We start from the raw sequence: 12,097 nt of genomic DNA on the forward strand, positions 1-12,097 counted from the left end.
TGCGTGAAACCATTAAATTCTCATGCATATTGAATTTATTTCATTTCACAAACTACAAACCTGGTTTACAAACTCAGTCCCTTGGTCAGTTAGAATTCTCTTTGGAGCCCCAAACCTGTAGAAAAAGTTTATAATGCAGCGCGAGACAACTGCTGCAGATTTATTTGGGATTGGATATGCCTCGGACCATTTTGTGTAGTAGTCAACGAGGACACAAATGTATTCATTTCCCTGGTTCGTTTTTGTGACTTTCCCCACTAAATCCATGCCTAGCAGTTCCAGAGGCTTATCCACCTTAAAATTAAAATAAAAAAAACATTTAAATGATGTGAAATACCAGTCTCAAATCCCATGCACATCTGTGGACAAGCTTACACAAATTGGGATGTACTTGGGCTCCTGCTTGATGCACAGTCTACTAAATTGGCACTGGGCACACTGCAAAACCTGATGTTCAGAAATAAGCACATGATAAATGCATCCCAAAACATAATACATTTGTATGTTTCACAAAGTTAGAAAGGAATTATTTAATATTTACCCATTTATCAATGTCCACCCCCATTCCAGGCCAGTAGAACCTTGCTGAAATGGCAAGCTTGGTTTTTTCTGTTCCACAGTGTGCTCCATAAGGTGTGGCATGGAATTCTGTGAAAATTTGGTTGGCCTCTTTTTGTCCAACGACCACTTTTTTCCTCAAACCCATACATTGTTTTGAAGAGATGTAGTAAAGTTCACCATCTATTGAAATGGCTTTATTGTTAGTAAAGTCTAAACAATAACCTGCACAGAGGTTCTGAATGCCTAATGAAAGAAATAGGATATTTTAAACTGAAATTGCAGGATAGGTACTTTATGTTCTATTTGCCAAGAAGGCTGTAGTCCATGGACTAGTATGTTTTTTTTTTTTGTTTCTATCAAGTCTTGGTGTATTACTATACCTCACTCCTGTCTGTGGAGTTATGTTATCTTCACTTTCAAAAATAATTAGAACTTAGAGTAGATTACTTACCATGAATTTGGAAATTAGAGCAACGTCTGCGAATCACATATTTATGTTCTTTTTTAATACCAATTGGATATGTGCCTTGCGTTTTATAGCTCATGATTTCCTCATACATTTTTGAATCCATTGTTTTTGGAATGTGCCAGCAAGAATAGAAATTCAGGTGACAATGTTGTGTGATCATCTCCCCAATTTATAACACCATTGATTAACTTGATTAATTAAAACTAATTAGTGCCCTCAGCAATTGTTCATTAATTACTAGAATGTTTTGTTGCACCCATGTATCTTGCATGTGAAAAATAAAGAAAAATAGCAATATGGTTTTATTCATATTTATTTATTTTCATACACACTCTAAAAAATGCTGGGTTGTTTTAACCCAATTTTGGGTCAAATATGGACAAACCCGAAATGTTGGGTTAAAAATGTAATGTAAAAATTTAACCCAACGGCTGGGTTAGTCCATATTTGACCCAAAGTTGGGTTAAAACAACCCAGCATTTTTTGGAGTGCAGGGAACATAAAAAGTGTCACCTGAAAATGTGTTTACCTTTTGACAATAATATGATGAACTCTTTTGTGTATTTTGGTGACATTTAAAATATTAATACATTTTGTATACTGTTTACAAAGTTGTATTTCATAAACCTGTCATCTCTGACGTTTTGCAATCTTTATAAATAATACAGACATAATAATATAAAGACAATAATATTAGGCATTGAGTTTGTTTTGACAGAAATATTACTGTGTGTGAGAACCATTATTATGCTGACAATTGAATTTGCGCCAATGTGTTTTGGCCTTTTTCGCTTTCCGTACTTCCAGTTGTGCTTTGATGCACCTGCTACGCATGCGCAGACATGCCTCTTTGAGGGGGGAACACACATTCCTAAAGGGAACAGAATCGACTGCTACACCGGCCCAGAAAAGTTCAAATAGTACGAGTGAGTGGCTCAATCTTAAAGGACAACTCCGGCGCAAAATGAACCTTTGGTCTAATTACACATTTCTACCTAGTCAACCGTTATCTGAGATTTGTTTTCATGATTGCCGAATGTAAATAGTTTTATCTCTAAAAACAGTTTAGCCTATAACGCTAGTATAATGCTAGTATATAGGGCATAGAGTAATGACAAATAAAAATCGCTTGTTATTACCACTAACAAGGCTCAAAATAGCCCCGCACCAAAACGACAGCATAATAAGGGTCCCTACATTCGAACCGAAGCATTGAGAACTTTGTCAGTGTCCATACAGTTTAATAAGAAGATATTTTATTATACACACAGTCAACTTCGCGAATACAGGAAGAAGCCATCTTTGAAAAATAGTCTCTACCAGTCGATCTACGATCCAAGTGCGCTGAACTGTGTAGAATATCATATGGTCCGTTGTTTTCGGAAGAAACACAAACACGAACCGTTTTCTTCTCTTCAATATGTACATGTGGACTACTGTGCGCATGCTACATGCGCACTCAACTTATCACCTTATTTACATCTCACCAGCGCACTTGGATCGGCGTTCATATATCGACTGGTAGAGACTATTTTTCAAAGATGGTTACTTCCTGTATTCGCGAAGTTGACTGTGTGTATAAAATATATTCTTATTAACCTGTATGGACACTGACAACGTTCTCAATGCTTCTTTTTGAATGTAGGGATCCTAATTTTTGTGCTGTCGTGTTACTGTGGGGCTATTTTGAGCCTTGTTAGTGGTAATAACAAGCGAATTTTATTTATTACTCTGCCTATATACTCGCATTTTACTAGCGTTATAGGCTAAACTGTTTTTAGAGATAAAACTATTTACATTCGGCAATCATGAAAACAAATTTCAGATAACGGTTGACTAGGTAACAATGTGTAATTAGACCAAAGGTTCATTTTGCGCCGGAGTTGTCCTTTAAGTTTTTTAAGCGATGAGAATACTCTTTGTGCGCAAACACACACCCACCCCCCCCCCCCCCCCCCCCTCCCCATTTTTCATTTTGGTGAAAAGGGATGAACTATCCCTTTAAGGTAATGTGAATAATGTAATCAGATTACTTTTTCAAGGCCTTTTGTTTATTGCTTAAGTATAGGAGTTGAACTTTCTTCCCCTGCGTCCTATTCTTAAGCATTTTCTTTTTCCTGTCCCCTCTACTTTATAGGCAATTAGCATTTCTTTCAGCCTGAGGCTTATTCATTTCACTTGGTATGAAGGCCTTTAGATTTCAAGTGTGGGTATCTGCAAGTCAGAGCTTGGGGGCATTCCAAAAGCCCTTCACAGTTGGTTTAATAAGCTGCATGTTACAAGATGTCCTTGCTGTGTCCTGTATCGACGTACTAAGACATAGCCTACTAGATTTAATCCAATGCATAGTGGTTATTGTTTAGGGTGTGGGTATGGTTTGGGTTAGTTTCTGTTGTGTAACTTCTGGCACATCCCTACCTTTCAGCAGTGCCATTATGACCTGCAGTCATCCCTGTCCAAAACATTTTTTTTTAAAAACATACGAGCAAGCTTATAGCCCAGGTGAGCAAAAGTAATGCAACACATTACTTTCCATTTTATTTATTTTTTAGGGAGTGATTCAATATTGCAATGCATTACTTTAAAACCAACTTTCCCCAATACTGGTTAATTTAATAACCAGTTGCTCTATTTCGTTTTAAATTATCCTTATGGAAATAGATGCATCTTGTCTGAAGATGCTGAATAATGGCATATGTCATGAGAGATGTAATCTGAAAGTGGTCAAATTAAGAGGAAAATGTATATCTGATATGCTACTGTAAGAATATTAAGGACCTCAGATAACTGGACTGTGATAAATGAATATGCATAATAAGAAGAGTTATATCTAACTAATTGAAGAACAATGAGATGCGAAGCACCAATTAATGTGTGTCTCATTCTTCTCATGTGGGCCCGCAAGAAAAGTATCTGAAGCAGTACAGGCGAAACAACAGAGCAAAGTTTGTGGAAAAACTATTGAATTCATTTTTCTTTCTGTTATAACATGGAATTCATTCAACTACAATATGAAATAGACAGTAATGACATAAACATAAATACTAGATAGAGAATTATTCATTAAATTAAAAGTTAGATTTCCCTAGTTATTATGGACCACCCCTTGCTACAACCAGAACTCCCTGACAGTCAGTCAGAAAGGCGTCTTTTTTTTTTATTTATACAGTTCCAGTTATTTGTGGTTCCTATTTGACATTTCATGTATAGTGATGTTCATTAATGATCCATCATAGCTTGTGTGGTCTCATGATGTTTTATCAACAAACTTCGGGAGGAGCACATTCAGGTAATCTACCCAATCAGCACGTGAGGAGGCCTACATATGAAACCGATTTACCCACAACATGTTTTCGAGATGGTCCTCACTGCAGAACATGAAATCCACATATTACATATCCTAAACCAACCCATCTCCACCCCCTGATCCCTAACCCCACCCCTAATCCTACCCATCTCCACCCCCTGATCCATAACCCCACCCCTGATCCTACCCATCTCCACCCCCTGATCCCTAACCCCACCCCTAATCCTACCCATCTCCACCCCCTGATCCCTAACCCCCACCCCTAATCCTACCCATCTCCACCCCCTGATCCCTAACCCCCACCCCTAATCCTACCCATCTCCACCCCCTGATCCCTAACCCTGACCCCTAATCCTACTCATCTCCACCCCCTGATTCTTAAACCCACCCCTAACCCTACCCATCTCCACCCCCTGATCCCTAACCCCCACCCCTAATCCTACCCATCTCCACCCCCTGATCCCTAACCCCACCCCTAATCCTACCCATCTCCACCCCCTGATCCCTAACCCCACCCCTAATCCTACTCATCTCCACCCCCTGATCCCTAACCCCCACCCCTAATCCTACCCATCTCCACCCCCTGATCCCTAACCCCCACCCCTAATCCTACCCATCTCCACCCCCTGATCCCTAACCCCGACCCCTAATCCTACCCATCTCCACCCCCTGATCCCTAACCCCACCCCTAATCCTACCCATCTCCACCCCCTGATCCCTAACCCCGACCCCTAATCCTACTCATCTCCACCCCCTGATTCTTAAACCCACCCCTAACCCTACCCATCTCCACCCCCTGATCCCTAACCCCACCCCTAATCCTACCCATCTCCACCCCCTGATTCCTAACACCACCCCTAAACCTACCCATCTCCACCCCCTGATCCCTAACCCCCACCCCTAATTCCTACCCATCTCCACCCCCTGATCCCTAACCCCACCCCAAATCATACCCATCTCCACCCCCTGATCCCTAACCCCACCCCTAATCCTACCCATCTTCACCCCCTGATCCCTAACCCCACCCCTAAACCTACCCATCTCCACCCCCTGATCCCTAACCCCACCCCTAAACCTACCCATCTCCACCCCCTGATCCCTAACCCCACCCCTAATCCTACTCATCTCCACCCCCTGATTCTTAAACCCACCCCTAATCCCACCCATCTCCACCCCCTGATCCCTAACCCCCACCCCTAAACCTACCCATCTCCACCCCCTGATCCCTAACCCCACCCCTAATCCTACCCATCTCCACCCCCTGATCCCTAACCCCACCCCAAATCCTACCCATCTCCCCCCCCCCTTGATTCCTAACCCCACCCCTAAACCTACCCATCTCCACCCCCTGATCCCTAACCCCACCCCAAATCCTACCCATCTCCACCCCTTGATTCCTAACCCCACCCCTAATCCTACCAATCTCCACCCATTGGATCTGGATCCAACTCCGCCCCCTGGATCTCATGTGCTGCAATGAGGTGCTAATGCAGTTTTCCAGTATCCCTCCGCCACCCCAACTCCTCACTCTCAGTTGTTGCTATCCCAACCAGGTATGGGGGAGTACGAGTTCAGGACAAATTCCTAGCTCGGAGCCCTCCCCTTGGACATCACGCCAAATACGCAATCTCTTTACTCTATTTGGCCATGTAAGTGTGAACTCATGAAATACTATTTTCCAGCTGTTGTTTAAAGTCTCTAATGCTTGTACTTTGTAAAGTATGTGGTATTCAGGAGTATTCAGAGATCTCTGTTTAACTCTGCATCAGTGTACACTTTAATGAAGAGATTGGTGTCGTAACATTTGTGTTGGGCCTGCGTAAGTCAAAGTCCAGGGTCATCTTACACTCACAGTCTGTCCCCGTAGAACAACATTTAAAGCAGAGTTGTCCAAAGATCCCCGTAAAACAACATTTAAAGCACAGTTGTCCAAAGATTGTTTAAAAAACATTATGTCTATAATTATGCACCAGAGGAATGTCTGACAAGTTTTGTAATCCTCTGTATAAACCTACAGGATTCTGTCCTGTCATTTTTCAGTGATTTCATGTCAGATTCTCAAACGTACAAAAATTGTTGCTGTTTTAACCCTTAAAGAGTTTCTGTATCTTCGGGGATACTGACATTTAACAGGCTGTAGGGGGAGGGGCATTATTTGGTTGCAGTTGATGAGAAACACTGATGGGGTGATGGGTCATGTAATAAGGTCATGTGACTTTTTGCTATAACATTCCAAATATTTGTATCAAACTTCAAAATGGCAGCATACGTGGACAAATGCACTGGCCATGAGCTAAGTGTTTTTATATTTTTCACGATTATGATATTTTAGAGTGATTTTGTTTTAGAAAGTAGTTTTTTAAGGATAGTTTTACATGTTCTTGTTGATATTTTCAAAATAATCTTCTCACAACTTTGATTATCAGGCATTGAATGTTTGTATCCCGGGGGATACGTTGCCCATATAAGGGTATTTGCCAGGGCTGATCACTCAGATATTCTCATGTTTTGAGGCCTGTTCTCTACAGATATTGAATGGGATAAAGGTTTTGGATGTGCCAAGATGGGCAGATATCCATCATGTGTCAGAAGTGCAAAGTGAGGCTTTGCCTGGTCACTGGACAAAATGCTCACAACTGTTTTGTCAGCTTCCATTGCCCATAGAATATATCTGTTGTGGGGCACCACAGCAAAGATGGTAGAATTAAAAAAACTAAATATCCTACATAGGCAATGCATCTTGGGAGAAAAAGTTCAGTTTTTTCCAATTTTTCTAATGTTGTATGGATAATATGAAAAATTGTAGCTAATTACTTGTTTTAAAAGTTGTCATATGAACTATAAAAAAAATAATAAATTGCAAAATGTAACCCTATTTTGAAAAAAAAAATGCATGAACTCTGTCATTTTAGTCTAGATACATAGAAAAATAGCAATGAATCATTTTTCCATCCAAAGTATTTATGCTTGCCCCTTAAAGGGTTAAAAGTCTGCACTGCTGGTCTCCCCAGTTAACCGGAGGATGACGGTACACATGCACTGTGTGTATAGGGGCTGGGCGCCTGTCCTTCACAAACATTGCCTTGCTGTTGGCAAATATAAACCCAGGAGTTTCCCCACCGCTCCTGTGATATGTCATTAGTTTTACATTTCCATACAGAGGTGTTTGAACTTTCAGCATGAATCTGGCATTAGCACTTTTGCTTTGTATGTTTTCAGAGACGCATGGTTTCAACAATCAGCATTCTGTTGAACCTCAGCCCAACTTTGATCTGGAGAAAGTGAGTATGATTTTTTATTTATTTTTTTATTTTGAGGGGGGTTTCAGCATTGAATGCATGCTTATCAATTTTAACTAAAGCACGGATCATGGTTCATCAGCTTACTGTCAGAAAAACATGTGCAAGAATTGTACAACAGCTTGTCACTTGGGCAGTATAAAGGGCAACTTTGTACCTTATTTACCACGGAAAGGTGCAAGTTGTCCTTTTAATGGTACTGCAGTGACAAAATGGTGTGGCCCTAAAGGTTTTTGCTATTTTTTATTGAGAGTTTATTTATATACAAGAATGAAACTGAGTGGTTTTGATCTATTGAACTTGATGTAAAAACTAATCATAACTCCTGTATTAATTGTGATATAAGTTTACAGAAAGAAACTTAAACTTAACATTGAATACTGCATCGTGTCAGCTTCTCTTTATGCCACATTACATTTAGTTTGAAAATCCTCAGACATTTAGTTAGTTCTAGAAATAGGAAATAATATGACAAGGCAAATTCGGTAACACCTTACAATAAGGCCTCATTACCAAAACCATCACATCTTTCCAAGAAGCAGCTGAAGATTCGCCTCCCCATTCCATTAAACCAATGCACTTATTTGAATCTATTAGTAAATGTTGAAATTAACATTATGTTATTAATAATGTTAACAAATGGAACCTTGTGTAAAGCTAATTCTTTTGTAGGCACAGTAATTGAAGAGTTCAGATGCAAAAGCCTCTAAATGCCATTTGAAATTTTCTTCTTTAATGATGATTTTTATCAAACTTGTATATTTAAGTTCAGTAATTTCACTTAAATAACAATTAATAGGTAATTATCATTGCCATTTAAGTGAATTCACTGAACTTAAATATACAAGCTTGATAAAAATGATCATTCTAGAAGAAAATTTCAAATGGCACTTAGAGGCTTTTGCATCTGAACTCTTCATTTTCTTTAGTAATTATACAGGATAACCATCAGCTAGAAAATTTAGTGAACTGCAAAGCCTTTTTTACTTCCTTTTACTGTCAGTTTGCAGGTGAATGGTACCGTATTGGACTTGCAGATGAATCCGCGCTGTTTGCAAAGTTCAAAGACCAGCTGAAGATTTCTAAAGGTCTTCTGGTACCAAATGGCAATGGAAATGTGAATCTAACCATGTGGACCATGAGGTGCATCATTTTGGACAAGATATTGTTTCATATTTACATTATCACACCATCTCGAAAGGGACAACATTGTAAAACATGTTATATTTGAGCTCTGCGCTAATAATCGGTATATATTTGAACCAACAGGCCATATGGATGCTCCGTCAATGTTTATTCATACGAGAAGACAGATGTTCCTGGAGAGTTCACTTACTTTAGCAAAAGTAAGCTTTCATTTCCTTTCTCAAACATCCTTGTGCTTACATCACATGTTTCTTATCACATGGCGTCATTGTTCACAGAACTGACATCAGCAACTCTCAAAAACTTTCAAATATATTTAAACCAATTGCACACCTTCATCAGATCTATCAGAAAAAATAACAAGATATTATATTATATTATATTATATTATATTATATTATATTATATTATATTATATTACATTACATTATATTATATTATATTATATTAGCCTATATTATATTATATTATATTATATTATATTATATTATTATATACAGCATTTTGAGAATATAGTGCAAAACTGAATAAAATTAAACTAAATTGTAAAAAGTGCTAACCTGTGATTGTTTCTTAAAAACAATATTTCTACCTTTTTTAACACATTTAAAAATGTGTCTGTATAAATTAATGTATATAGATTCAGTGATATTAAATAATATTTTAATTACAATTTTTAGGATACCATTTTTTAGCTTCATTCTATGGCTTTATAAACTTCTATACAATAGTCAACATTTGAAGTTGATCAAAACCTTTCATCAAATTTATACATGAATTTTTAAAAATTAATGCCCATTGTTGTAGGACAATTTTGAAGAACTTTCTTGATTTCTTGATTTCTACGCGTGGGCTTTTTAAATTTGTCCGTTTAGGACATGTCATTTGTTTAATAAAGACATTTTAATGAAGGAGTGCCTCGGTCATCAGAGATTTCTTTCTCTGCTGTTTCCTTGATGTCCTACCTTGGACCGAAGAGCACCCAGGTTAAACTTTTTTAAAAGGAATTGAGCATCGCACTCATCTTGAATCCATACAACTTTCTTAATCCACTTCAAATGTTGACTATACTTCAATTTTACTATACACATCTTTATAACATTTACACAAACATAAATAGATCACAAACATGCCTTAATTTAAAATGTACATGATGTGTCTGACCTTTTGTTAAGGGCACAAGACAACAAAAGACATCACAATAGTGGAGACCAATTACACAGATTATAGTTTGGTCCTTAAATACAAGAACATGAACAAAGACTACACTCAAGTAGCTCTTTATGGTAAGTCTGAACAGATGATGTAATAGAAATAGCATATACTGTCTTGGACATACTGATGAGGCATGCTAATTTGTCAGAAACATTGCTCCTAGGACGCTCATCCATACAAAGACCAGATCTAATTGAGAAATTCAGATATTTTGCTTTATCTCTGGGCTTTTCTGAGGAGGCCATTATCGCCCCAACAGATGTTGGTAAGTTTGCATGTGATGTAATGTAAAATCATAAACTGGAAAAAAAAAAAAAACAGGAATAAGCTACTGGGGCTAATGTTTAATGTTTATGTGACCTTAGGGCCTCTAAAGCTTGCTAAATCAACAAAACACCATGCACATACAAAAGAGTCACTCTTAAAAGGAATTATGTTGATCTACAATTTTTAAATTGTACAATTTTACATTGATGTGTTGATTTGTAATTTTTATGTTTTTTAGATCCTTGCCCTATCCTAGAACCAAGGTATGGATTTACCACTTCCTTATATATGAGAGGCCGGGGCTAGTTGTCTGTATAGAGATATGACTACAAAAAGCAAAACATTCCACCGTTATTGCTCAGGAAATAACTTATAGTTAATTTACAGTTGGGTATGTTGTCACAGTAGGCTGGTAAACCTGTTTAGTAAGTGACACCTACTATTACGGTGGCGACCAGTAGATGGCGACAAGTGACCGTCTTTATGAGTGAATCAAATGATTCATTCAAACATACTGATTTATTCAGGAACGATAAACCACTTTGAGATGCTCAAGGAAACGCTACTGATGTGGATGTGTTTGGCATTTGAAAGTATTCTCCTTATTTGAGCAATAACAGACAATGTAGCCTAGCCTAACTGGTAATATGGTGTAAATAAGAAAAGTGGCTAAATCGAAGTGATGCTGTTATTCGCAACAACATGTTTTGAAATTGATGTTTTAAAATAACATACAACACAGCTGTAAAAAACACGTTTGTGTAGCTGATACAATTGTGTTTCAATACATAGGCCTTGTGACAACTAGCCCCGGTGTCCCTGTAGCTGAAATAGGCTGCATGAGTCTATGTGACGTCGATAATGATGTAAACTCCATGAAAAGCCTTGTTTTATCCAATCTAAAATATCCACCACTGTTCACTCACCTGCAGGAATACAGCAGAAATCAGAGAGGACAAATCTGCACAAACTGTTAATCAGTCAGTCTTTGCCACTGAGAATCTTTCCAAAGTGTGATTGGACAGGATGTTTTTATCGGTAACACACTCGAACTTTATAACTAATTCTTGTATACTTTCACCATCTTTCAGCCAGCCGTGGAGTCAGACCATGGGTTACATATATTCAGTATTGTTACACATTTGGGGAACAGTGTTTGTTTTAACGCAAACATTCATTGGAGAAATGCAACTATGACATCGTCAATGTAACGCAGTTTGTGCTACAACTGTAAGCCAGCAGGTGGAGCTGTTGTATCCAGCCAGCATCACTGTTAAAATTCTGATCCACCTGACACTGATGTTTACTAATAACAGGCAGTGCTGCTGATAATGGACATGCATTTGTGTGGTTGTTTGCTTAATGTTTACAGAAAATTTGTGACAAATCATTTAAATCATTTTACAATTCCACTGTATTTTCAAAATGAATAATAAAAATGTTGTGTTTTTTTTGCAATTAAACTAAACAAATAGGCCTATGCCATATTACAAAACAAATAAATAAGCATATTACACGTGTGTGTGTGTGTGTGTGTGTGTGTGTGTGTGTGTGTGTGTGTGTGTGTGTGTGTGTGTGTGTGTGTGTGTGTGTGTGTGTGTGTGTGTGTGTGTGTGTGTGTGTGTGTGTGTGTGTGTGTGTGTGTGTGGTGTGTGTGTGTGTATACAATGCCATTCAAAAGTTTTTTATTGTTTTTTAAAACAAGTATTATGTTCCACAAGGCTGCATTTATTTTAATAAAAATACAATATATTGTAAAATATAATTTAAATTAAAATAACTGTTTTATATTTTAATGTAATTGATTCCTGAATAGTCAGCAGCAATTACAGT

The 12,097-nt window shown here is 38.0% G+C and overlaps 1 protein-coding gene across 1 annotated transcript; it reads left to right on the forward strand.

Moving 5' to 3' along the window:
* The first annotated feature begins 7,192 nt into the window (after window positions 1–7,192).
* lcn15 (lipocalin 15) lies at window positions 7,193–11,600 on the forward strand. Its single transcript, XM_039662540.2, has 7 exons — window positions 7,193–7,618; window positions 8,640–8,779; window positions 8,906–8,982; window positions 9,958–10,068; window positions 10,161–10,262; window positions 10,503–10,527; window positions 11,197–11,600. The coding sequence occupies exons 1-7, from the start codon at window positions 7,517–7,519 to the stop codon at window positions 11,279–11,281; spliced, it is 642 nt and encodes a 213-aa protein (XP_039518474.2). The 5' UTR covers window positions 7,193–7,516; the 3' UTR covers window positions 11,282–11,600.
* Window positions 11,601–12,097: the final 497 nt, after the last annotated feature.

The sequence above is a fragment of the Pimephales promelas genome, chromosome 4 (assembly GCF_988280905.1).
Source record: "Pimephales promelas chromosome 4, fPimPro1.hap1.1, whole genome shotgun sequence".
NCBI classification, from domain to species: Eukaryota; Metazoa; Chordata; class Actinopteri; order Cypriniformes; family Leuciscidae; genus Pimephales; species Pimephales promelas.

Bases quoted from the DNA above. Each gene is read 5' to 3' on its own strand.
- lcn15 (XM_039662540.2), top strand. From the start codon at position 7,517: ATGAATCTGGCATTAGCACTTTTGCTTTGTATGTTTTCAGAGACGCAT. The intron at 8,780-8,905 runs GTGCATCATTTT...TTGAACCAACAG, and splicing joins CTAACCATGTGGACCATGAG to GCCATATGGATGCTCCGTCA. The intron at 10,528-11,196 runs GTATGGATTTAC...ACTCACCTGCAG, and splicing joins TGCCCTATCCTAGAACCAAG to GAATACAGCAGAAATCAGAG.